General features: G+C 44.5%; 1 protein-coding gene across 1 annotated transcript in view; it reads left to right on the top strand.

Annotated features, from left to right (window-relative positions):
• Positions 1-15,241, top strand: part of LOC145355156 (uncharacterized) — a 34,858-nt gene extending 19,617 nt beyond the window's left edge. The window contains exons 4-6 of the mRNA XM_080207073.1: positions 5,421-5,603; positions 11,482-11,725; positions 11,944-15,241. Of these exons, the coding sequence (XP_080063199.1) occupies positions 5,421-5,603; positions 11,482-11,725; positions 11,944-12,818 (1,302 nt within the window). The 3' untranslated portion in view covers positions 12,819-15,241. The remainder of the gene's footprint in view (positions 1-5,420; positions 5,604-11,481; positions 11,726-11,943) is intronic.
• Positions 15,242-27,817: the final 12,576 nt, after the last annotated feature.

Below are 27,817 nucleotides of genomic sequence, written 5' to 3'. Positions count from 1 at the left end.
TATTCAGCGAGGCAGCCTCCACCACTTCAACGGGCAGAGAATTCCAGAGATTCACCACCCTTTGAGTGAAGAACATAGAACACTACAGCACAAACAGGCCCTTCGGCCCAAAAGTTGCGCCAATCACATCTATACCTACCAATCCATAGACCTATCTATAACCCCCAATCCCATTAGATCCCATGTACTCACTCATCCAGAAGTCTTTTAAAAGACCCCAGCGAGTTCGCCTCCACCACCACCGACGGCAGCCGATTCCACTCACTCACCACCCTCTGAGTGAAAAACTTTCCCCTGACATCTCCTCTGTACCTGCTCCCCAGCACCTTAAATCTGTGTCCTCTCGTAGCGACCATTTCAGCTCTGGGAAATAGCCTCCGAGAATCCACCCTATCTATTCCTCTCAACATTTTATAAACCTCTATCAGGTCGCCTCTCAACCTTCGTCTCTCCAGGGAGAAGAGTCCCAGCTCCCTCAACCTATCCTCATAAGGCATGCCTCCCAATCCAGGCAACATCCTTGTAAATCTCCTCTGTACCCTTTCAATAGCTTCCACACCCTTCCTGTAGTGAGGCGACCAGAACTGCGCACAGTACTCCAAGTGGGGTCTGACAAGGGTCTTTCTCAACGGAGTTGAGAAGTTCCTCCTCAACTCCGATCTAAACTGCCCCCCCTTATCTTGAGGCTGTGCCCTCTAGTCCTGCTGTCCCTTCCAAGTGGGAAGAATCTCTCTACCTCTACCCTATCCATCCCCTTCATTATCTTATGTGTCTCTATAAGATCCCCCCTCATCCTTCTAAACTCCAACAAGTACAGACCCAGTCTATTTAGTCTCTCTTCATCGTCCAACCCCCTCATCTAAATAGCTTTAAGGGGTGGTAATTATAGGACAGATGTCAGAGGTAGGTTCTTTACTCAGAGGGTAGTAAGGGTGTGGAATGCCCTGCCTGCAGCAGTTGTGGACTCGCCAACTTTAAGGGCGTTCAAATGGTCAGTGGATAGGCATATAGATAACATTGGAATAGTTTAGATTAGAGGGTCATTAGATCGGTTCCACTGGTCGGCGCAACATCGAGGACCAAAGGGCCTGTACTGCGCTGTAATGTTCTATGTTCTATAACTCACTTTTGGTGTGTTGGAACAGAATATATCAATCTGGAATCCACCTACAGTCTGGTGAAAGTCTGGAATGTGTAGCTGGAAATCCCTCCCTAACAGCACTGTGGGTGTACCTACACCTCAGGCACTGTAGCAGTTCAGGAAGGCAGTGTTGGGGTTGACCGTGGCCGAGGCAGCTACACACAGCCACATATTCTGTTATAATTGAAGGAGTGTCGATTGAATGTGAGGCATTATGGGACTGGACGATCTTGACCACATTCCTGTCACTGCTCAGTTTCTGCAATCAGGGACCATTAAAGCTGCTTAGCAGGGAACTGACAGAGGACCCGGTGAGAATATTTACTCAGAATGAGTTAGAATTAAACTCATTCCAGGACCGGCTGGTGTTCAGTGGCTGAGAATCTGTAAAAAGGGGGAATCTGACCAATAAACAAACGGTGCTAGGTAGTTGGTGAAGTTAAGAAGCTTCTCGGGCATTGTTTAAATTATTTTATCATAATTTTGTGATAAGAAGAGTGAGGGACTTCTGATCCGATAGTCAGCGCAGTGACGATATTCTCCAAGTAGCACTGGACTGAAAAGCGGATCTCTGAGAGTAGATTCTAATGGTTATAATCCTACCCAAGCATGGCCAGTGAAAAATCAGAGCCTGAGTGGGGACAGACAGGTCTCTTACCGATCATTTGGAAACTAAGAACAAGAAATTTATCAATAAAATGATTAGAGACTAGAGCCAACGTTTGGAATCTGGATGATATTTCATAAGTGCTCTTATGAAGGATGATCCGACATTGGCTCTATTCTCTCTCCACAGATGCTGTCAGACCTGCTGAGATTTTCCAGCATTTTCTGTTTCAGATTCCAGCATCTGCAGTATTTTACTTTTATGATAAAATGATGTAATCTGATTGGAATCCCCACGACCCTCCCGCAAAACAGAGGGAGTAGTGGCAAAAGGAGGGGAAGGATAAGGATGATAAAATCTGGGTTCTGACTCTCTGAGCCCGTGTAGAATTAACAAAATGATTGAGCCAGTTTATACAGAACAGAAGATACCCATCCCTAACAAACACTGATCAAATTCAAATAATTAGCTTGAGGAATATACAAAAAGTTAATAGATGAAGTTTAAAAACAAGTTTGTTTTGTTGTTAGAGAAGTTTTTTAAAATTATATAAAGTGACAGAATTGTGGCTAAGTTTTCTCTGCTCTCTCCCCACCCCTTTAGATTCTGTAGAAAAGTTAACCCTTTCAGCAGACAGTTTATTTGTTTTTAAATCGCCTGGAAACTTGTGTGTTTATTTTAGTTTATAATTGAGAACTTATGGGAACCAGTTAAATGTGGAAATTTTAAATGTAACCCGGAGGAATTTGGAGTAACTGTGAGAGTTTTATCATGTTGTCACCTCAACCCCAGATAAAGAACAAAGATTTTGCAGGTGGTAACGTGTTTGGAATTTTAACTCAACAAAGACTAGAAGTTGCCGATAAAATCAGGCCTTGGAAATTGGCTTAAAAAAGATTAAGTGAGAATGAAGGATCTTGTATCTTATTTTAATCAGGGAGTTGTGAGCTTGTAGTGTTCTGTCACTTTAAGAAGCTGTGGCTGTGAGAGAGAACGCTGAGGATTCATTATTTGAAATTTATGAGCTGTAAGAACTGTGTGTTTTGTTTGTTTTATGTGGATGTTTGTAGATGTGTTTTATCATTGTTTTGGCTACATTTGTTAAAGTTTACCTTTTGGGGAATTAACCTTATCTTTGAGTCTTTAATTAAAGGCATTTCTGGAAGTTTAAAAACAGAACCACAGGAACACTTAACGGATTCAATCCAGTTATTGTTATTGTAAAGGACGTGTTAAGTTTCTCTGTTTGTGTTTGGATGATATTTGTGAGTTAAAAGCTTCCAAGCTTTGAGGTTTTCTGTCTGTGATTTAAATCAAACAGATTTTGAAAAAGGAAGTGTAATTAATAAAGCTTTTTAAAAAAATGTTGTGAACCTGGAGCCATATTTACTGATGTGGAGATGCTGGCGTTGCCATATTTACTGGCCGGAGAGATGATTCTGGGAATTTTAACCTGGATACAATTCGCACATGTGAGAATGAGGGTTTTAATTTGTAATGGCTACTAAAGTTTGGCTCATTTAAAATGATTCTGATCAATCCTGTTGTTAGTGGAATTTATGGAGACTGTGGATTAAGAATTGATAAATTATTGAAGTGGGGAAAATTAACTTCTCATCGGCTTCCAGAGTGCCTTACAAACATTCTCCGGGTGCTCTGGTTTCCTCCCACACCCCAAAGATGTGCTCTTAGGCTGATTGGTGTAACAAATTGTCCCTAAATTAGTCTTCCCTCAATCTGGTTTCCAATGTGGAGGGCCATAAGCACAGACAAGGGTCACGGGTGGAGAGGGGACTCACAATGTTAAAATGGCAGCGTGGGCTCGTAGGGCTGAAGGGCCTGTTTCCCGTGCTGTGTTGTTCTTTGAATTTCTGATATCTGATTTGTCTCCTGTTTTGTGAAGACAGCACCAAAGTATGTATTCAGTTGCTTGGCCATTTCTTTGTCCCCTATTATACATCCCCCTATGTATTTCTGTAGAGGACCTACATTTGTCTTCAAATTTTTCTCTTCAAGTATCTATAGAAATTCTTAGCATCAGTCTTTATGTTCTCTGCAAGTTTACTTGCGTACTGTATTTTCTGGGAGTCGCAGATGGTGGTTTGCCTCCCTGGTGCCGGGATCTGGGATGTCTCTGGACGTGTCCCAGAAATCCTGAAAGGGGAGGGAGAGGAGCCGGAGGTCGTGGTACACATAGGTACCGCTGACATAGCCAGGAAGAGGGAAGGGGTCATGAAAAGGGATTATAGGGAGTTAGGTAGACAGCTGAGAAAGAGGAACGCAAAGGTAGTAATCTCAGGATTGCTGCCTGTGCTGCGGGAGAATGAGAGCAGGAATGGAATGAGGTGGAGGGTGAATGCGTGGCTGAGGGACTGGAGCAGGGGGCAGGGATTCCGGTTCCTGGATCATTGGGACCTCTTGAGGGGCAGGTGTGACCTGTACAGTAAAGACAGGTAGCACTTGAATCCCAGGGGGAACAATATCTTGGCGGGAAGACTGGCTAGGGCTACTGGGGGGACTTTAAACTAGAAAGGATGGGGGGAGGGAATAGAGATGAGGAGACTGAGACCGAGGAGGTTAGCTCCCGGGGAGGGAAGGACTGTAGACGGTATGAGAGGGAGGTTAGATGAGTGGTGGAGAACAGAAATGTCCAGACCGAGGGTCTGAGGTGTGTCTATTTTAACGCCAGGAGTGTAGTAAATAAGGTAGATGAGCTTAGGGTGTGGATTGCTGCTTGGGAATGTGATGTAGTGGCCATTCCAGAGACTTGGATATCTCAGGGACAAGACTGGGTACTTCAGGTGCCGGGATTCAAATGCTTCAGGAAGGACAGGGAGGGAGGCAAAAGAGGTGGTGGAGTGGCACTGTCGATCAGGGACAGTGTCATGGCTGCAGAGAAGGAGGATGCCGTGGAGGGACTGTCTACAGAGTCATTGTGCCTGGAAGTAGGAACAGCAAAGGGTCGATAACTTTGTTGGGTGTTTTCTATAGGCCACCCAATAGCAACAGGGAAGTTGAGGTGCAGATAGGGAAACAAATCCTCGAGAGACGTAGTAATAACAGAGTTATCGTGATGGGAGATTTTAATTTCCCAAACATCGACTGGAATATCCCTAGGGTAAGGGGTTTGGATGGGGAGGAGTTTGTTAGGTGTGTTCAGGAGGGTTTCCTGACACAGTACGTGGATAAGCCTACGAGAGGAGAGGCTGTACTTGACCTGGTGCTGGCTAATGAACCAGGACAGGTGACGGATCTCTCGGTGGGAGAGCATCTCGGGGATGGAGATCATAATTCTATCTCCTTCACGATAGCATTGGAAAGAGATAGGATCAGGCAGGCTAGAAAGGTTATTGTCTGGAGTAAGGGGAAATATGAAGACATCAGGCAGGAAATTAGACGAGTGAATTGGAAGGAGGTGTCCTTGGGGAAAAGTACTGAAGGAAGGTGGCGGATTTTCAAGGAATGTTTCACTCATTTCAGATAATGACACTGTTTACAAGTGAAGTGTTTCAGGAATTCATGTAAAAGAATGGGATACACCGTGTGCGTACTGCACCGTATCATCTGGTTACAAATGGTCTAGCAGAAAGAGCTGTTCAAACTCTGAAGGAGGGATTGAGGAGAATGGCAGGTGATACTTTAAGAGCAAAGCTCTCAAGATTTTTGTTCCAGTGTCGCATCACACCACAATCCACAACCGGACTCTCTCCTGTGGAATTTTTAGGTAGAAGGCTGAAGTCTCATCCGGATCGGCTTCATCCAGATCTCAGAGCAAAAGTGAGCAGGAGACAAGAGAAGCAGAAGGAGGGACACGATTACCGCTACAAAGAGAGGCCGTTCAAACCGGATGATCAGGTTCACATCAGAAACTTTGGGAGTAACCAAAGGTGGTTCCCGGGAATAATTTTAAACCAAAGTGGTCCAGTATCTGGGGTCGTGAGACTGTAAAATGGAAGAATTGTTCGCAGACACCAAGACCATATTCACTTGCAGTGTGACCCCGAGTCAGGAGAAGTTTCAGAGTCAGCAACCGTTACTGAGAACATGGCAGAGGGTCAGTGCTGCTGTGGACGTTCACCAGGAAGTGGTTCCTGTGTTTCCAGCTTTGCCAGTTGACTCTGCTGTGGGACTGGAAGAGGAATGTTCATGGACAGATTCTCAAACTACCCCTTCACCCACCATTCCAGATCCACCAGATTTACCAGTGATATTGTACAGGTCACAATGTAACCCAAAACTCCTGATAGACTTCTGTATCATTAAAGACATAACTTTTATTGTATTTCTGTTCTGATGGGGGATTGAAATTGAAGGGGAGGAGAAGTGTTACAGAGTGTCCTTCTCAGCCTTTCTCCTTTCTGAACACATGTGGGTTTTGGGTGGGGTTTCAGTCTGCAAATCCAGGCTGGTTCCTGGGCTCCTGTTTTCTTAAATTTATATAAAGAGCAACTTGCTTTTAACAATGCATTCAACCTCCATATTGGTCTGAGAAGGGAACATCTTACAATTCCCATAGCATTGTAAACATTCTTAATGTGTGTATAGTTCTAAACTTTATAAAATTTTGTGTCCAAATTTACATTCCCACAATTGAAAAGCAGCCAGATTATTTAAATAGGTAGCTTTAATTGTGAGACAATTAAAGAATAAATGATTCATTAATACATATGTTAGGCTGGAAATGTAAATTTGAACACAAAATTTTATAAAGTTTAGAACTATACACACATGAAGAATGCTGTGGAATTATAAGATGTTCCCGTCTCAGGCTGACAGAATAAACAAAGATAAGAGGACTTGTTAACTGTATAAGGTTATAGTTATAAGGGTATAGCTGGGTGGATTAGTAAATTTGCTGATGACACCAAAGTCGGAGGTGTGGTAGATTGTGAGGAAGGGTGTCATAGTTTGCAGGAAGACTTAGACAGGTTGCAGAGCTGGGCCAAGAGGTGGCGGATGGAGTTTAATGCGGAGAAGTGTGAGGTAATTCACTTTGGTAGGAATAACAGATGTGTCGAGTATAGGGCTAACGGGAGGACTTTGAATAGTGTGGATGAGCAGAGGGATCTAGGTGTATGTGTACATAGATCCCTGAAAGTTGGGAATCAAGTAGATAAGGTTGTTAAGAAGGCATACGGTGTCTTGGCGTTTATTGGTAGGGGGATTGAATTTAGGAGTCGCAGCGTCATGTTGCAACTGTACACAACTCTGGTGCGGCCGCACTTGGAGTACTGTGTGCAGTTCTGGTCCCCACATTACAGGAAGGATGTGGAAGCTTTGGAGAGGGTGCAGAGGAGGTTTACCAGGATGTTGCCTGGTATGGAGGGGAGGTCCTATGAGGAGAGACTGAGGGATTTGGGGTTGTTTTCGCTGCAAAGAAGGAAGCTAAGAGGGGATCTTATTGAAACATATAAGATGATTAGAGGTTTAGATAGGGTGGATAGTAATAGCCTTTTTTCTCTGATGGAGAAATCTAGCACGAGGGGGCATGGCTTTAAATTAAGGGGTGGTAGTTATAGGACGGATTCAGGGGCAGGTTCTTTACCCAGAGGGTGGTGAGGGACTGGAATGCCCTGCCTGCTGCAGTTGTAAATGCGCCTAGTTTGGGGGCGTTTAAGAGATCCGTGGATAGGTTTATGGACGAAAAGGGATTGGTTTAGGTTAGTGGGTCATTGTTTTGTAACTGGTCGGCGCAACATCATGGGCCGAAGGGCCTGTTCTGCGCTGTAATGTTCTATGTAACTGGAGGGAATGAATCAGCTCCTGTTTAAGATGTCTCAACATTGAATGACTAATGTTCACCAATTATTGGTTGACACTCAGGCTACCCCAAGCTAAGAGATATTGTTTGAGAGAGAAAATTGTCTTAAAATTAAGACAATGAGCGCAATTATCTAAAATCCAAACCAATTTCATTATTGACATGTTGTAGACCAATTGGCTACTTTCCAACAATGGGCTAAGATGTGATTTCAACATTTTGAATGTCTAAAAAAGGGGTTTCGAGATGGCAATTTGGGCCAGGGAGGTGGAGGGAGAGATGTTTACAGAGAGGTGTTGAGAGCTGTTGGTTTTACAAGTTACCCACTTTTCAGAGCCATCACTTCATGTCCTGGTCTAAGAGAGATGGAGAGAAATCTGTTCAACTGTTAAAGTTATTCTTTCGTCTCTTACTGTTAAGCGACACTTTGCTTTTTATCTTTCTTACTTGTTACATTCTTAATGGTTAATAAACTTTCTGAATTCACTATTTGAAGTATTCTTTCTTGCCCCCGATTAAGTCACTGGAACCTGGTGTGATTTATGATTAGAGAGGTTATTGCAAACAAGTGAACCCCAAAATCAAAGTTCAAATAAATCAACGTTCTTACAAATTGAACACAATCCTTCATTATGAGAGAAATTGTACATTGAAATAAAGATGTTTTGCTTCAGTTATAGAAGTTGTTACTGAGGCTGCATCTTGAATACTGGGTACTGCTTTATTACCTATTTAAGAAATGATACAAATGTATTGAAAGTGATTGAGAGGAGGTTTCATAGATTGTTCCCCAATTCTTCACCCACACACTATAAACTTTGTCCAATTTTCCTTGTCTTCAGCTCTGACAAAGGGTCATCCTGACTCAAAATGCTGTCTCTATTTTCTCTCCACAGTTGCTGAGATTGTCCAGCATTTTCTGCTTTTGTTTCAGATTCCAGCAACTTTCCAGCAGAATTTTGCCTTTATACCAATTCGTATTGGGTGGGAGAATCAAAAGTTTTGGGTGTAGAATGAAAATGTGGAGCTCAACACAATCAGATCAGCCATGATCTAAATAAATGCTGGAACAGACTCAAAAGGGCCGAATGGCCTACTTCTGCTCCTACGTCGAATGTTGGTCACAAATTCCTGAGGATTGTGAAACAAGGCTGGAAGATTCACCTTGCTTGTGTTAGTAGGAAAACGTCCAGAGGAACCATCACGGTGAAGACAGTTCTGGGATTAAAGGTTGTCAGAGTGAAAAAGGAAAACAATGGAAATAAACCCTCGGGAAGTGAAGAATCACTCTGGACTCATTCTCGGAGAATTGAGTGTTAACATTCCAAGGCAGAGTAAAATGGAACGGTTGAGTGGAATATTTGATTGTGTTAAAAGGGCAAAGTTCAATTTTACAGTTTAAGGGCAATGTTCCCAAAAAAGAAATGTTTAGTCATTGTTGCTTCAGTTTGTTGGCATAAACTTCATAAAACTTGCAGTTTTGTCATGTGTGATTCTTCAATTTTGTTTAATTTTAGTTATTGTACATTAACACTACAGTGAAGTTACTGTCCCCTAATCACGACACACCAGCGATGCCTGTTCGAGTCTCTCTACAGTGTAAACTCACTGGTGTTTCACTAGGTTTGATAAATCTCAGAATTCCTTCCCACACTCAGCACAGGTGAACGTTCTCTCCCTGGTGTGAACTCGCCGGTGTGTCCGCAGGTGAGATGATGTTCTATCTCTTTGTGCAGTGAGAGCAGATGAAGGGCACCTCCCCGGTGTGAACTCACTGATGTTCACGCAGTGTGTATCTTTCTAAATCTCACTGTGCAGTGGGAGAGCTGAATGTTTCTCTGGTCGATCATCAGTTCCTGATTGAAGACATTACCATGTCAGAGCATTTAAAGGATCTGTCATTGGTGTGAGTGACATTGTGGTTCTGCAGGTTGGATAACTGAGTGAATCCCTTCCCACACTCAGAGCAGGTGAATGGCCTCTCCCCAGTGTGACTGTGCCAATAAGCTCTGATGGGAACCTGAATCCCTTCCCACAGTCACCACATTTCCAGGCTTTCTCCATGGTGACTCTCCAGGTTAAACAATCAGTTAAATCTCACACAGAACCCGGGTACAGTCTCTCCCTGCTGTGAATGCTGCCATGTATTTTCAGGCTGTGTAACTGGTTAAAGCTCTTTTCACACTCAGTTCACTGGAACACTCTCATCCGGGTGTGGGTATGTCACTTCTCCAGTCACACTTGATACTCAAAAACCTTCAGAAGCAGACAAAACAGAGAAACATTTCTCCTTCTAGATTCAAAGGCTGATGATATGCATGTCCTGATAAATTCAGTGACTGTCAGACTTTTCTGAGAGATTTCTGTCTGTCAATCCTCAACCTGCTGATGTCCTGTATCAGGCATTTACAAATGTCATCAATCTGTACAGTACAGGATTTAGATTCAGAACAGACAATTCTAGATTTTATGGAACATTCTTTGAATTGAGTGACTCTGTCAATCTTGATGTGAAGTTTGGTTTCAAATTTCTGTCCCTCAATCCTCACTTTCTGATGTCCTGCAAAAGGGATTTGCAAAAGTAATCACTGTCAGCAAATTATAAAAATCCAGAACAGGCAATTCTAGTTTCTATGGAACATTCTTCCCTCTCTCAATCCCCAAAAGCTGTAAAGCTCCATCCCACACATTTTCCCTCCATTCTCACTCTGCTGTATCTAATATTCACCCTCCTAATTCTCTATATTAGAATTATATAACTACAGTACTATATCACAATGTCTAGAATTAATTATAAATGTACTTGACTACAGAATGAGAAATAATATAATCTTGTTATATAACATAGACAAATCTCTGTCCTACATTAATTTACTGTCGCCTTAAACATCAGTCTGGGGAAACCAGCCCTTTAATTAAGAACATAAGAAATAGGAGCAGGAGTAGGCCAACTAGCCCTTCGAGCCTGCCCCGCCATTCAATAAGATCATGGCTGATCTGTCGTGGCTCAGTTCCACATTCCCACCCTCTCCCCATAACCCTTAATTCCCCTGTCTTATCAAAAACCCATCAACCCGCGTCTTAAAAATATTTAGCGAGGCAGCCTCCACCACTTCAACGGGCAGAGAATTCCAGAGATTCACCACCCTTTGAGTGAAGAAGTTCCTCCTCAACTCCTTTCTAAACCGCCCCCCCTTTATCTTGAGGCTGTGCCCCCTAGTCCTACTATCCTTTCTGAGCGGGAAGAGTCTCTCCACCTCTATCCTATCCATCCCATTCATCATCTTATACGTCTCAATGAGATCTCCCCTCATTCTTCTAAACTCCAACGAGTACAAGCCTTGTTTATTCAGCCTCTCCTCATAGCTCAACCCCCTCAACTCCGGTATCAGCCTAGTAAACCTCCTCTGCACTCCCTCCAAGGCCAAAATATCCTTGTGTAAGTACGGCGCCCAAAACTGCACACAGTACTCCAGCTGCGGCCTCACCAATGCCCTATACAGCTGCAGCAAGACCTCCCTACTTTTATATTCAATCCCCCGCGCTATGAAGGCCAGCATCCCATTCGCCTTCCTGACCACCTGCTGCACCTGCAAGCTGGGTTTTTGCGACTCATGCACAAGGACCCCCAGGTCCCTCTGCACCGTCGCCTGCTGCAGTTTAGTGACCATGAGGAAAGATCCTTTTATCCAGACAGATAAATGTGTCAGGCTGAGGGAGTAAAGGATGTCAATGTCTTTAAGAGAGAGAGAGAGACCTGGGCCAATCTTTCCAGAGTCTGCTCCCTCCCTGGATTCACTTCCTTTCCCTTCAGTTGCTGCAAGTCCCCAGTTTCCCCCCAGAATGAGAATAGAAATGGAAAGGGGGAGACACTGATTCCCTCCCAGATGTTGCTCAGAGGAGGAAGGTTTAACCTGAAGCTCATTGACCACTTCCGCGTTGTGACCTCACAACGGAGCGCCACGAATTCAGCCAATCGGAATCGCCCTGCTCCGCAGTGACGTCTCCGAGTTCCAGTGCTCAGGCCCGGCGCGCAGTCTCGGGAGCCCCGCCCCCCCCTCCTGGAGCCAAGGTTTCCAGGGCAACCGGCTGGCGGCTCCGCCCAGAGCGAGAAGCCGCTCGGTGATCTCTCCCGGGCCCGGGACTGCGCATGTGCAAGGGAGAGGGGAAGCTGCGCATGTACGAGGGAAAGAGGGACAGTTGCGCATGTGCGAGGGTGGGCCCGCCCCCCCAACGAGGAATTGACCAATGGAAAATGTTGGAGGACCGGAAGGACGCTAGTCCTCCAGCCAATCAGACCCTGGCTTTATGCGGAAACACCCCCCTGAGTGTTCCAGTGCAGTGTGTGTGGAAAGAGCTTGAATCAGTTCCACAGGCTGGAAATACATGGCAGCATTCACAGCGGGGAGAGACTGTACCCGGGTTCTGGGTGAGATTTAACTGATTGTTTAACCTGGAGAGTCACCATGGAGAAACCCTGGAAATGTGGAGACTGTGGGAAGGGATTCAAAGCCCCGTCTCAACTGGAGATTCATCGCCGCATTCACACCGGGGAGAGACCGTTCAGCTGCTCTGACTGTGGAGAGGGATTCACTCAGTTATCCAACCTGCGGAGACACCAGCGAGTCCACACCGGGGAGAGACCCTTCACCTGCTCTGAGTGCGGGAAGGAATTCACTCAGTTGTGCATCTTACTGACACACCAGCGAATTCACACTGGAGAGAGGCCATTCACCTGCTCTCATTGTGGGAAGGGATTCACTCAAATGTGCTCCTTGCTAACACACCAGCGAATTCACACTGGAGAGAGGCCATACACCTGCTCTGAATGTGGGAAGGGATTCACTCAGTTGTGCACCCTGCTGATACACCAGCGCATTCACAATGAGGAGAGACCGTTCAGCTGCTCTCTGTGTGGGAAAAGATTCAGTTTGTCGTCAAGCCTGCTGAGTCACCAGCGAGTTCACACTGGGGAGAGGCCTTTCACCTGTTCTGTATGTGGGAAAGGATTCACTCAGTTATCATACCTACTAAAACACAAAGTCACTCATACCAACGAGAGACCCTTCAAATGTTCTGACTGTGGCAGCGGATTCAAAAGCTCTCAGTTACTGATTTCCCATCAGCGCAGTCACACTGAGGAAAGACCATTTAGCTGCACTCACTGCTCAATGAGATTTAAATGGTCAAACAACCTACAGGAACACCAGCGAGTTCACACTGGGGAGAGGCCGTTCAGCTGCTCTGATTGTGGGAAGAGATTCATTCGGTCATCCAACCTGCGGAGACACCAGCGAGTTCACAAGTGATTACAGAAGTTGGATTCTGTTATTGCTGCTGTTAATCACATCCAGGACTGAATCATGTTCATTCTGACAGTTGGTGAAGTGGGAGGGTTGGAGAGTTTCTTTCTGCTGGACTGGCCGGTCTCACAACTTTGCTTCCAGTGGGCTGATGTTCTTTGAGCCTGGGAGAGCACATTTCCACTGAAATGATCCACAAAAGCTGATGAAGGATATTTATTTGATCCTGGATAGTAAATAGTGTCTTTCCTACCACTACAAGTAGATCTAAACTAAATATGGAAAGAACTGGAAAATCACAGCACATCTGCCAACATCCGTGGAGGGAGAAACAGCATTAATATTTCAAGTCCAATGTAACTCTACTTCAGAACTAAAAAGATGGAGAAATACGATGGGCTTTATGCTGGTGAGAACAAAAGGGATTGGTTAGAGAGCAGACGAGATTAACTGTCAAAATGTCCTGAAAGAAAAGGCAAAGGGAGAGGTAATAGTTATTGCAAAGAAACAAAGCAATTTTGTCACTAGATTACCTTAATTGGAACCCAATTACTTGCCTCACTTTCTGTTATTATCAGGAATACAATCGAACTGTTCCATACGATCCCTTTATCTGATTCTATACAATCCCTTATTCACACAGCTTCAAATGTTGAGGCTAATCAGAGCTTGAAGTCAGTCCATTTATCTTCATTGCACATTCATTACATACACAGCAAATAAACATTTACGTTTTACAGCAAATAAAACTAAGTCTTTTACTATAACTACTAACTCATTATTGATTCGTTAACTAATTCAATTAAGGCTTACCACTTATCCAGTCATTGTTACTGACTGTTCTCATTACTGTAATCTTTAATATTAATTAACATTTGGTTAATGTTGGGGACATTCGTGGTAGGTTCGAGAAATCCAAGTAGCTAGGGGTTTAAGTTACTAATAAAATACTAACAATGAATGAAATAACCTTAGATTAGGTTTATAAGCTAATGAGGTAGCAGATGACATGAGACACAAATAAACTCAGTAAGAGATTTAACTAAATATGAGATTTGGACAAGTATTTCTGATGTAAACATATTTTTGATTTGATTTGGTGTATTATTGCCACTCGTATTAGTATATAGTGGAATATAGTATATAGTTTACAGCGAAAGCATACCATTCATAGAGAAGGAGAGAGGGAAGAATGTAGTGTTACAGTCATAGAGGTGTAGAGAAAGAACAACTTTGGGTGAAGTAGGTCCATTCAAAAATCTGATGTCAGCAGGGAAGAAGCTGTTCTTCAGTTGGTTAGTACATGACCTCAGACTTTTGTATCTTTTCCCCAGTGGAAGAAGGTGGAAAAGAGTATGTCTGGGGTGTGTGGGGTCCTTAATTATGCTGGCTGCTTTTCTGAAGCAGTGAGAAGTGTAGACAGGTCATTGGATTGGAGGCTGTTTGCGTGATGGACTGGGCTTCATTCATGACCCTTTGTAGTTACTTGTGGTCTTGGGCAGAACAGAAACCATATCAATCTGTGATACAACCAGAAAGAATGCTTTCTATGGCGTATCTGTAAAAATTGGTGATAGCGGTAGCAGATATACCAAATTTCCTGAGTCTTCTGAGAAAGTAGAGGTATCGGTGGGTTTCTTAACTATAGTGTCAGCATGAGGGAACCAGGATAGGTTAGATGTATGTTAAAGAAATCTGTACACTTTAGCCAAAGGCAGATAGCCGCAAAGCTTAATGGGGCAAGAGGCATATTGAGACAAACCACAATCTTTAGGATAATGAAATTACAGAATGTGTAAGTTCTTATCAATAACGGTTACCAGCAGTAAGGTCTTCTCAGCCCCTTCATGAATAAGGTAGTTCATGATGTGCAGATAAAGTAGACCTTCTCAGGCTCCGTTATGAATAGATTGCTCACACTGACCAGATAAGATAGATGGTTTTAGAGGCCCTTATGAATAGAATTATTCATATTGTCCAAATAAGACAGGCCTTTACAGACACAGGAATGTTCATCTGCCTTGTCTCGCCATTGACAAAAGAGGAGTTGGTGGGAATCTTAACTTGGACCTTTTGTGGCCAAACGTCAGGGGTTGCTGAGCAACAGAGGGAGGAAGCAGCTGGACTTTATGGACCAATGAAACCCCATGAGGTCAAAGAGTAAATGCAATCGACTAAAATATATGACAGGTATTAATTGCGATTAGTTTATTGAAACTGACTGGTTCATAACTAACGGAAGGTGGATAAGGTTACCTTGAGAAGGGTATAATTGACCTGTCTGATGTATTGTAACCTCAGACTGGTGTTGGAATGCCCAAGGCTTTCTCTTGTAGTAAGGCATTGGACTGCCCAACTTAGAATCATAGAACCCTACAGTGCAGAAAGAGGCCCTTCGGCCCATCGAGTCTGTACCGAACACAATCCCACCCAGGCCCTACCCCCCTATCCCTACATATTATACCCACTAATCCCTCTAACCTACACATCCCTGGACACTAAGGGGCAATTTCTTAGCCTGGCCAATCAACCTAACCCGCACATCTTTGGACTGTGGGAGGAAACCGGAGCACCCGGAGGAAACCCACGCAGACATGAGGAGAATGTGCAAACTCCACACAGACAGTGACCCGAGCTGGGAATCAAACGCAGGTCCCTGGAGCTGTGAAGCAGCAGTGCTAACCACTGTGCTACCGTGCCACCCAATGCTCATTCTCCCATCGATCGTTGGTTAATAAAGATACGCTTTTAACCGGGACACAGACTTTCATGAGTCTTTGTATTGGCTGAAGTTTTTGCCGATACCTAGCCTCCAGAGAACCCCACAACAGTTAATACAAGATACACTAATTCAATAATATACTTTGTGAAAGGTTTCCTTTTTCCTAATTTTGATCAGGTTGGACACTCAGCCTCATTCTTGAGCCAGCTTTGACAGAATATAATGTCCTCTAGCTGATCAAAATGAATGAAGAATTCCTTAGTTTGGACAACTTCTGCTTGTTCAGCAGTGTCCAGAGGCTTTAGATTTATTGTATAAAGATCTCATCACGTGTTAGAGTTTAACATGACTTCCTTGACCTTGTACTTTTAACTGTGAATACAAATGAAAGTGATAATTTGCATTTCTGAGATACCGCTACAGTTTCCTACAGTGACCACACTTCAAAAGAACAGGACAGTGATTGATTAGTGCCTGTTGTGTCAATATGTGACTGAAAGAACATTTCAGCCAGTGAAAACCCGAAGAAGACAAAGGGGTTTTGCCAGTGTTGATCTGCAGGAACACAAAGAAAGATCCCCCGAGCCCAGAACTCAGGGATATTGGAACAAAAGCCCATCGGCAGGAAGCCTGATCAACTCGCCTCACCTTGCAATGAGATTTATTTCAGTTCAAGCCGTGAGTTTTGTGCTTTGTTTCATCAGTATTTTAGCAAGTGTTGAGTAAAGAGGCAGTTCAAGTGTTTATTGAGTGTTTGAAGATCATCCGCTTTCCAGCAAGTTAAGGAAAGAATGGTTCCTGTTCATTGAGTGTTTTTCTTTAACATTAATAAAGATGGAGTTATACAAAATGTTCTGTGTCAGCGTTTTGTTGTCCCCCATGTTGGTTGATACCCTAGTCTGAGGGTCAACAGGAGAAATTTCAGCTGCTCCAGTCTCTCCAACTCACTGAAATCTCTCATCCCCAGAGCCATTCTCGTAAATCTCCTCCGCACCCTCTCCGAGAACGTCACATCTTTCTGAAAGTCTGGAGCCCATATATAGGGTTCCATTCCAGAGGGATAGAATTGAAAAGCAGGGAGGTTGTGTCCAACTTGTTTGGAACCAGGTTCAGACTGCACTGGGAGCACCGTCAACATTTATGATCTCCATTTAGAAAAAGGAAATCGAGGCCCTGGAGAAGGAGAAACTAAGATTCACGAGAATAATCCCAGAACTGAGAGCATTTCACCCTCAGGAAAGGCTGGGGCTGCTTTTCTCTGGAAAAGAGATGACTGAAGGGTGAGCTGAGGATATCTTTAAGATTATGAAGGGGGTTCAATAATCCAATAGGGATTTCAGGAGAAACCTCTTTACCCAGCGAGTGGTGAGAATGTGGAACTCACTCCCACAGCGAGTGGTTGAGGTGAACAGCGTGAATACATTGAAGGGAAAGTTAGATACCTACACGAGGGAGAAAGGAACAGAAGGATTTGCTGATGGGGGGATGAAGAGGGGTGGGGGGAGGCTCATGTGGAGCATAAATACTGACACAGACCAATTGAGCCGACTGGTCTGGCCCTGTGCTGGAGACTCAATGGAACAGAGACTAATGTATTTATTTTAGATCTACCTGTAGTGGTGGGAAAAACACTATTTACTCTCCAGGATAAAATAAAAGTCCTTCATCAGCTTTTGTGGATCATTTCAGAGGAAATGTGCTCTCCCAGGCTCAAAGAAGCAAAGTTGTGAGACTGGCCAGAATATGCCCATTGTAAAGAACCTCATAGACCACCAGCTGGAGTAGTGTGAACCGTTTTGGGTCCGTATCTGAGGGAAGATATTATTGAAAGGGAGTTCACCAGGCATGTTCCTGTCCCATGAAAAGAAATTGGGGATACTGGGCCTATATTCTCTGGAGTTCTGAATAATGAGAGGTGATCTCATTGAAACTTAGAGAATACTCAAAGAAATAGACAGAATAGGAGCAGGTGAGATTTCCCCTGGGTGGGGAGTCTAGAAGCAGGAAGCACAATTTCAAAATAAGTGATGGGGGTGGGGGGGGGAGCCATCGATCAGAGGGTTGTGAATCTTTGGAATTCTCTCCCCCAGAGAGCTGTGGAAGCTCAGTCATTGGGAGTGTTTAAAGCAGACAGCTACAAATTTCCAAATCTCAATAACACAAAGGGATGTGGGGATAGTGGGAGGAAAATGGATGATCAGACATGATTGTATTGAATGGTGGAGTAGGCTCGATGGGCTGAATGGCTACCTGCTGCTCCTATATTACACAGACAAGGAGGGAAGTAGATTTTGATTTTATCTAGTGTGAAAAGTATCGTTTCTTTTTTTGCTATACAGACAACATACCGTTCATAGAGAAGGTAACAAGAGAGTGCAGAATGTAGTGTTACAGTTACAGCGAGGGTGTAGAGAAAGAACAACTTAATGCGAGGTAGGTTGATTCAAAAGTCTGACAGCAGCAGGGAAGAAGCTGTTCTTGTGTCAGTTGGTGTGTGACCTCAGACTTTTGTATCTGTCTCCCGAAGGAAGAAGGTGGAAGAGAGAATGTCCGGGGTGTGCGGGGTCCTTATTTATGCTGGCTACTTTGCCAAGACAGCCGGAAGTGTAGACAGAGTCAATGGATGTGAAGAAATAGGGAGATATAAAGTGATTAGGGTTAGGTTAAGTGAATGGGAAAAGATGTGCCAACTGGAGTATAATGTGGGAAAGTGTGATATTGGCCATTTTAGCAATAAGAATAAAAAAGAAGCTCATTATCTGAATGGGGAGAAGTTATAGAGCTCTGAGATGCAGAGGGATCTGGGCATCCAAGAGCATGAACCACAAAAGTCTAGTATATAAGTACAGCAAGTAATTGGGAAAGCTAATCGAATGTTATTATTTATTGCGAGAGGAATTGAACGCAAATGTAAAGAGGTTATGCTTCAGTTATATGAAACATTGGTGAGACTATATCTGGAGGAGTGTGTGCAGTATTGCTCTCATTTAAGGAATGATGTAAATGCATTGGAGGCATTTCAGAGAAGGTTTTTCTAGATTCAGCTGGAATTGGTGGGTGCTGTCGTAAGGACAGGCTGCACTTGTGCCCAATGGAGTTTAGACTTGATTGGACCGTGTAAGATCCTGAGGGACTTTGACAGGGTGGATGTGGAAAGAATGTTTCCTCTTGTGGGAGAATGTAGAAATTGGATTCACTTTAAAAGTAATAGCTTGCTCAGTTAAGACAGAGGAGAACTTTTTTCTCTCAGAGGGTGGTGAGTCTCTGGAACTCTTCCTCAAAGGGTAGTGGAAGCAGAGTCTGTGAATATTTTGAAGGTAGGGCTGGATAGGTTCTTGATAAGAAAGGGGTGAAAGGTTATCGAGGAGTCTGCGGAAAGGTGGAGCTGAGGTTACCATCAAATTAGCTGTGTATGTAGTGAATGGTGCAGCAGTCTCAAGGGTCCGAGAGGCCTAGTCCTGCTCCTAATTCATTTGGGATCACATCCTTGTTAATAGATTGTAGCATTTTCCCTCCTGCTGATGTCAGGCTAATAGAATCTGTGGTTCCCCATTTTCTCTCCCTCCTTAAACATGGGGGTTACATTTACCACCTTCCAATCAGCAGCAACCATTCCAGAATCTATAGAATTTGGAAAGATGACCACCAATGTATCCACTATCTCTACAGCCGCCTGGTTCAGCACTCTGGGATATAGATCATCAGCTGTTTGGGATTTATTCACTTTCAACCCCATTAATTTCTTCAGTACTACTTTTTCACTAATACTGATGCTCACTACTCCCTGTAATGATTTCAGTCAGGCAACTGAGGTTGGCCTATTGGAGTATGAACTCTCTGATTAAGGATCGCATCAAAAGATATCCCTGATTAAGGATCCAATTGATAGACCAACAAGGAGTCTTTGCTTTGCAGTTAATTGGGAGTGTCAGTTCCTCTGACACCCACAGAGGTAGACTAGCACTCTGCACTGCTGTTAGAGTTCGTAAATAAAGGGATTTTGGTGAAAGGACTTCTGCCTCTGAAGTCTTATTACACTCTCTTAATTCTCTAAGGTTTTTGAGATGATTTCTGTATCTTCCGTGAAGACAGACACACATTGTTTAGTTTCTCTGCCATTTCCCTATTCCCCATTATAAACACTCCTGCCTGTACCTAAAAATCCAACAGGAAAAGTGAAGCAAATGTGGCGAACAAGAAAAGTTTAAAATTCCATTCAATCAAATAAAAAGACTCATAAAGTGGCAGAAATAGTAGTAAGGATTGGGAATTTGTTTTAAAATTCAGCAAAGGAGGATCAAGAAACTGATAAAGAGAAAATTGAGTATGAGAACAGACAGGTGAGAAACGGAGAAATTTTCTTTTAAAATGACCTGTGCCAGATTAACATACAAGAGATCACTCGAGAAACTTCAGGTCCCAAAAATAGAAAAACAGCCGTACTGGTTTGTTTGCCTCTTAGACAGATTCTGGGATTCAATGTTAAGAAAAGCAGGACATTACGATGAGAGTTCAACAGAACATATATCAGTGGGGGGGGGGTCAATGGAATGAACTTACTTTTTACAACTTAAGTCTTCTTTTCTTGATACTGTCTGAATTTGAAACATTTCATCCATTTGTCTTTGTTAATTTTTTCCTTTTCACACACCGATAGGAGCTTTTCCAGTTGGTTTTTATATTTCTCTGTTTCTCACCTGTCTGTTGTCATATTCTATTTCTCTTTATCAGGAATCTTGATCCTCCTTTGCTGAATTTTAAAATAAGTTCCCAATCCAGAGAACAGAGAACAAAGAGAACAAAAAATCAGCCCGGGAAACAGGCCCTTCGGCCCAACGAGCCCGCGCCGCCATCCCAACACTACCAGTCCACCTCTCTACCCACGACCCCTGTCTAATGCTTTATGGCCATCCAGATTGAGGGAAACTGATTTAGGGACAATTTATTCCTGCCAATCAGCCTAACAGCACATCTTTGGGGTGTGGGAGGAAACCGGAGCACCCGGAGAAAACCCACGCAAGCACGGGGAGAATGCGCAAACTCCCGCAGACACCGGCCCAAATCCATGTGTCTGCACAGCAATCAGCGATAGTCACTGAGCTGTCGTCTTGCCCAGTATCTGGTCCAGTTTAGGCACACACTAACAACATGAAGCACTAGGCCAATCTCAAACAACCAACAGCAGCCCCAGTACGATCCATCGCGTGTATGCCCCTCGTTGGACACTAGGTGGACTGACTTAAAACCTGTGAATGAAAAGGGAAAAACATTATTATCATACCTTACCCATTTATATTATCAGGGACGCCCCAATGCTCATGACCCTTATTTAAAAGGATCTCCTATATCCACCCATCTCCAACCCAGTCATGTGCCTGTCTAAGTTACTCTTAAATGACTCTAGCGTGTTTGCCTCCACCACCTTACTTGGCAGAGCATTCCATACCCCCACTACCCTCTGTGTGAAAAACCTCCCTCTAATATCTGTGTTGTACCTCTCCCCCCTCACCTTAAGTCCATGACCCCTTGTCCTATGTGTCTCTATCATAGGAAATAGCTTACCTCTGTTTACTCTATTTCTGCCACTTTATGAGTCTCTTTATTTGATCTAATGGAATTTTAAACTTTTCTTGTTTGCTACATTTGCTTCACTTTTCCTGTTGGATTTTTGTTCCTTAAAGGAATTTATATTTAATGTCAATCTGTAATAAATCCTTAAATTCTAGTGATTGCCTGTTTACCGTCATACCTTTTCCTGTAGTCTCCCCAATCTACCACAGCCAATTTGACCCTCATAAATTGATAGATTTTTTACTGAGTAACATGCAGATTTTGTTTTCATTCATGGGACAAGGGCATCGCTGGCTGGCCAGCATTTATTGCTGATCCCGAGTGGAGTGGCACAGTGACCATCACTGCTGCCCCACAGAGCCAGGGACCCAGGTTCGATTCCCAGCTTGGGTCACTGTCTGTGCGGAGTCTGCACTTTCTCATGTCTGCGTAGGTTTCCTTCAGGTGCTCCAGTTTATTCCCACAGTCCAAAAGCTGTGCTGGTTAGACGCATTGGCCGTGCTAAATTCTCCCTCAGTGTACCCGAACAGGAGCCGGAGTGTGGTAACTAGGGGATTGCCACAGTAACTTCACTGCAGTGTTAATGCAGTGTCAATGTCAACAAAATGAAGGAGATTGTCAACGTTTTCAGGATGTGTAACAGACAACATGCCGCTGTCTACATCAACAGGGATGAGCTGCAAGTTTTTCAGTGTCCAGATCACCAACAACCTGTCCTGGTCCCCCTCATAATAAGAACATAAGAAATAGGAGCAGGAGTCGGCCATCTGGCCCTTCGAGCCTGCCCCGCCATTCAATAAGATCATGGCTGATCTGTTGTGTCTCAGTTCCACATTCCCGCCATCTCCCCATAACCCTTAATCCCCTTGCCTATCAAAAACCCATCAACCCGCGTCTTAAAAATATTCAGCGAGGCAGCCTCCACCACTTCAACGGGCAGAGAATTCCAGAGATTCACCACCCTTTGAGTGAAGAAGTTCCTCCTCAACTCCGTTCTAAACCGCGCCCCCCCCCCCTTTATCTTGAGGCTGTACCCCCTAGTCCTACTGTCCTTTCTGAGCGGGAAGAGTCTCTCCACCTCTATCCTATCCATCCCATTCATCATCTTATACGTCTCAATGAGATCTCCCCTCATTCTTCTAAACTCTACAAGCCTAGTTTATTCAGCCTCTCCTCATAGCTCAACCCCCTCAACTCCGGTATCAGCCTAGTGAACCTCCTCTGCACTCCCTCCAAGGCCAAAATATCCTTGCATAAGTGCGGCGCCCAAAACTGCACACACTACTCCAGCTGCGGCCTCACCAATGCCCTATACAGCCGCAGCAAGACCTCCCTACTTTTATATTCAATCCCCCTCGCTATGAGGGGGATTCCTTCTCTATGAATGGTATGCTTTGTCTGTAAAACACACAAGAATCAGTACTTTTCACTATATGTTAATACATGTGACAATCATAAATTAAATCAAATCAAAAAGCCAACTTGTGAAGTGAATAAATAAACTTAAAAAAATGCTCTTTCACCAAAATCTGTAAATCTCCATCCCACACACTCTCCCTCCCTCTGCTGTATCTAATATTCACCCTCCCAATTCTCCTGAAGGTGCTGATTGACAGATCCATGCTCACTGCTTCCTGTCCTGGACACAGAGAGCTGAGAATCTTCAAGCTGATGCTATGTTAAACTTTAGTGGTGCAATGGCCTCACAACACAGGGATCCGTGCTCGATTCCCATCTTGGGTCACTGTCTATGTGGAGTTTGCACATTCTCCACTTGGCTGTACGGGTTTCCTCCGGGTGCTCTGGTTTCCTCCCACAGTCCAAAGATGTGCGGGTTAGGTGGATTTGCCATGCAAAATTGCTCCTTTGTGTCAGAGGGACTAGATTTTTAAATACATGGGGTTATGGGGATAGTGCCGGGTGGGTTGTGGTCAGTACAGGCTCAATGGGCCAATTGGCCTCCTTCTGCACTGCAGGATTGTATGATTCTGTGAGTTGCCCTTGAGGAGATGGTGGTGAGCTGCAGTCCCTGTGCTGTGGGTTGACCCACAATGCCATTAGGGAGGGAATTCCAGGATTTTGACCCAGTGATGGCGGAGGAATGGCGATATACTTCCAGGTCAGGATGTGAATGACCTGGAGGGGGACTTGCAGGTCGTGGTGTTCCCATGTGTCTGCTGCCCTTGTCCCAAATGGAAGGTGTTGTGGGTTTGGAAGGTGCTGTCTAAGGATCTTTGGAGAATTGCTGCAGTGCATCTTGTAGATGGTAGACTCTGCTGCTACTGAGTGGTGGAGGGAGTGGATGTGGTGCCAATCAAGTGGGTTGCTTTTTGCATGATGCCAAGCTTCTTGAGTGTTGTTGGAGCTGTACCCATCCAGGCAAGTGGGGAGTATTCCATCACACTCCCGATTGTGTCTTGTAGATGGTGGATAAGCTTTGGCAAGTCAGGAGGTAGTGCTTTTTCTCTTTTAATTCACAGGTTTTAAGTTGGTCCGCCTTGTTGTCCGACGAGGGGCATACACGTGATGGGTCGTACTTGGGCTGCTCTTGGTTGTTCGAGATTGGCCTAGTACTTCATGTCGTTAGTGTGTGCTTAAACTGGACCAGATACTGGGCAAGACGACAGCTCAGTGACTGTCGCTGATTGCTGTGCAGACACATGGATTTGGGCCGGTGTCTGTGGGAGTTTGCGCATTCTCCCCGTGCTTGCGTGGGTTTTCTCCGGGTGCTCCGGTTTCCTCCCACACCCCAAAAACGTGCTCTTAGGTTGATTGGAAGTAATAAATTGTCCCTAAATTAGTTTCCCTCAATGTGGAATGCCATAAAAACAATAGATAAGGGTCATGGGTGGAGGGGGGACTGGTGGTGTTGAGATGGCGACGCGGGCTCGTTGGGCCGAAGGGCCTGTTTCCTGGGCTGTTTTTGTTCTTTGTTCAAACATCGATGAACATCCCCACTTCTGACCTTATGACGGAGGGAAGGGCATTGATGAAACAGCTGAAGATTATTGCGCCTCAGACAATATCCTGAGAGATTCCTGCAGGGATGTCCTGGAGCTGTGATGACAGACCCTCCACAACCATCTTCCTATATACCAGGTACGACTCCAACCAGTGGGCATAAATTAAACAAAGCAACCAAGAAAGGGTTAATAATCACACAAGATTGAAAACCACATAAGCTGCTGTGAGAAAAACCAGATTTTTATTTTAAAGCAACAAACTAAGTTTGAACACCAAAACCTCACGACACAGCTCCACAGAGCATCTTCATGGCATGCTCTGGGAGGCTTCCAAGCAGAATTATGAACAAAATATCTTTTAACTTCTTAACATCCTGTCACTCCGTGATCTTTGAGACATCTGAAACCAGGTGTTTGCAACAAGGCTCAAAGAGTATCAGGCAAAGTCCTGAGACTGTCCAGTCCAGCAGAAAGAAACCCTCCGACCTTCCCCATGGACCAACTGTGAGAATGAACAAAATGCAGTTCTGGATGTAACTGAGAGCAGAAACAATAACAGCAGAATCCAACCCCTGGAATCACTCGTGGACTTGTTGGTGTATCAACAGGTTGGGTACATCACTAAATCCCTTCCACACTCAACAGCAGGTGAAACAGCCTCTCCCCAGTGTGAACTCGCTGGTGTGCCCGCAAGCTGGATAACTGAGTGAATCCCTTCCCACACTGAGAGCTGATAATGGCCTATCCCAGTATGATTGCGTCAATGTGTTTCCAATACAGATGAGTTCTGTATCCCTTCCCACAGTCCTCACATTTCCATGGTTTCTTCATGTTTTGAGTCTCCTTGTGTCTCTCTGGGCTGTATAATGAGTTGAAAGCTTGATCACGCTCACAGGATGTGTGTACAATCTGTCTCTGCTGTGAATGGTGTGATATTTATTCAATCTGTGTAAATGGCTAAAATTTTTTCCACTCTCAGTGCGCTGGAACACTCTCACTCAGGTGTGCGTGTGTGTGTGTGTGTGTGTGTGTGTGTGTGTGTGTGTGTATGTCTGTGTGTGTGTGTGTATGTCTGTGCGTCTCGGTGCCTTTCCAGTCACACTGATGTTTGAAGTCTTCTGAAACAGACAGAACAGAGAAACATTTCCAATCAAAGCCAATGATACTATCTGGATTTGATGTTTGAGATTTCAGTCACTTCTGCTAGCCTGTAAAAACAATTTACAAAATACATCACAATCAGTACAGGATAGTAACTCAAAATGGACAAGTCTTGTTTCTATACAATGTTCCTTGTTCCCTTATTCCTCAAAAGCTGTAAATCTCTGTCCCATAACCTCCCCCTCCATTCTCACTCTGCTGTATCCAATATTCACCCTCCCAGATACCCAGGGACCCGGATTCGATTCCCGGCCTTGGGTCACTGCCTGTGTGGAGTCTGCACATTCTCCCTGTGTCTGCGTGGGTTTCTTCTGGGTGCTCTGGTTTCCTCCCACAGTCTGTAAGAAGAGCTGGTTAGGTGCATTGACCGTACTAAATTCTCCCTCGGTGTACTCGCACTGGAGTGGCGACTAGGGATTTTCACAGTAACTTCAGAATAAACTTTAGGGCAACACAGTGGCAGAGTGGTTAACGCTGCTGCTTCACAGCTCCAGGGACCCAGGTTCGATACCTGACTTGGGTCACTATCTGTGTGGAGTTTGCACATTCTCCCCGTGTCTGTGTGGGTTTCCTCCGGGTGCTCCAGTTTCCTCCCACAGTCCAAAGATGTGCGGGTTAGGTTGATTGGCCGTGCTAAAATTGCCCCTTAGTGTCCTGAGATTGTGTGGTCTGAACGTTATTTGCCATTTGTCAGCCCAAGCCTGGATATTGTCCAGAACTTGTTGCATTTGAACGTGGATTGCTTCATTTGATTTGATTTATTATTGTCACATGTATTAACATATAGTGAAAAGTATTGTTTCTTTCGCGCTATACAAAGCATACTGTTCACAGAGAAGGAAACAAGAGAGTGCAGAATGTAGTGTTACAGTCACAGCGAGGGTGTAGAGAAAGATCAACTTAATGCGAGGTAAATCCATTCAAAAGTCTGGCAGCAGCAGGGAAGGAGCTGTTCTTGAGTCGGTTCGTACGTGACCTCAGACTTTTGTATCTTTTTCTCAATGGAATAAGGGGGAAAGGAGAATGTCCAGGGTGTGTGGGGTCCTTAATTATGCTGGCTGCTTTGCTGAGGCAGTGGGAAGTGTAGACAGTCAATGGATGGGAGGCTGGTTTGCATGATGGGTTGGGCTCCATTCATGACCTTTTGTAGTTCCTTGCGGTCTTGGGCAGAGCAGGAGCCCATACCAAGCTGCGATACAACCAGAAAGAATGCTTTCTATGGGGCATCTCCAAACATTGGTGAGAGTTGTAGCTGACATGCCAAATTTCCTTAGTCTTCTGAGAAAGAAGAGGCATTTGTGGGCTTTTGTAGCTATAGTGTCAGCATGGGGACACTAGGATAGGTTGTTGGTGATCTGGACATCTAAAAACTTGAAGCTCTCGACTCTTTCTACTTCAATATCTGAGGACTTCAAAAATGTCGTGAACAAGGTCATGAATGTAACCTAATTCATCACGCAAACTGGCCTCCCATTCATTGACTCTGTCTACACTTCATGCTGCTTTGGCAAAGCAGCCAGCATAATTAAGGACCCCACGTACCTTGGACATTCTCTCTGCCACCTTCTTCCGTCAGAAAAAGATACAAAAGTCTGAGGTCACGTACCAACCGACTCTAGAACAGCTTCTTCCCTGCTGCTGTCAGAGTTTTGAATGGACCTACCTTGCTTTGACAAAGGGATATCTGGACTTGAAACACCAGCTCTATTTCCTCCCTACAGCTGCTGCTAGACCTTTTCCAGCATTTTCTCTTTTGGTTTCAGATTCCAGCCTTTGTAGTAATTTGTTTTTATCGACTTCGCAATAAGCTGATATTTCTCTACATAATTCTCTAGCTATGACTGTAACAGTACATTCTGCACTCTCTCCTTTCCATCTTGATGAACGTTATGCTTTATCTGTAGAGTGCGCAAGAAACATTTTATTGTATTCTAATACATGTGACAATATAAGACAAATCAAATCAAATCAGGAGTCGCGAATGGTGCTGAACATTGTGTAATCATTGGTGAACATCCCCATTTCTGATCTTACGGCGCAGGGAAGGTCATTGATGAAGCAGCTAAAGATTGTTTGGCTTCGGACACTCCCCTGAGGGACTCCTGCAGAGATGTCCTGGAGCTGAGGTGACCGACCCTCCACATCACCACCATCTTCCTCTGTGCCAGGCTTGACTCCAACCGATGAAGTGTTTGCCCCGAAACTCATTAATTCCAGTTTTTGTTCCCCAGAATGAGGAAAGAAATGGAAAGGGGGAGTAAAGAAAGTGTTTTACTCACAGATGTGGGAGACAGGAGGAAGTTTCAGTCTGTCTGAAGCTCAATCTTCATTCACACAAAGCCCGCCCTCTGATTGGCTGGAGGACCAGAGTCCTTCCGGTCCTCCAACTCTTTCCATTGGTCAACACCTCAACATGAAAGTGGGGGGGACCCCCGCACATGCGCAGCATCCCCTCTCCCTTGAACATGCGCAGTCCCGGGCCGAGGGGGAGACCACCGAGCGGCTTCTCGCTCTGGGCGGAGCCGCCAGCCGGTTGCCCCGGAAACCTTGGCTCCAGGAGGGGGAGGGACGTGCGGGGGGGCGGGGCT

This window comes from Carcharhinus amblyrhynchos, chromosome 18, assembly GCF_965287045.1.
Source record: "Carcharhinus amblyrhynchos chromosome 18, sCarAmb.v2.hapA, whole genome shotgun sequence".
NCBI classification, from domain to species: domain Eukaryota; kingdom Metazoa; phylum Chordata; class Chondrichthyes; order Carcharhiniformes; family Carcharhinidae; genus Carcharhinus; species Carcharhinus amblyrhynchos.
This window is presented reverse-complemented; position numbering and strand designations above follow the sequence as displayed.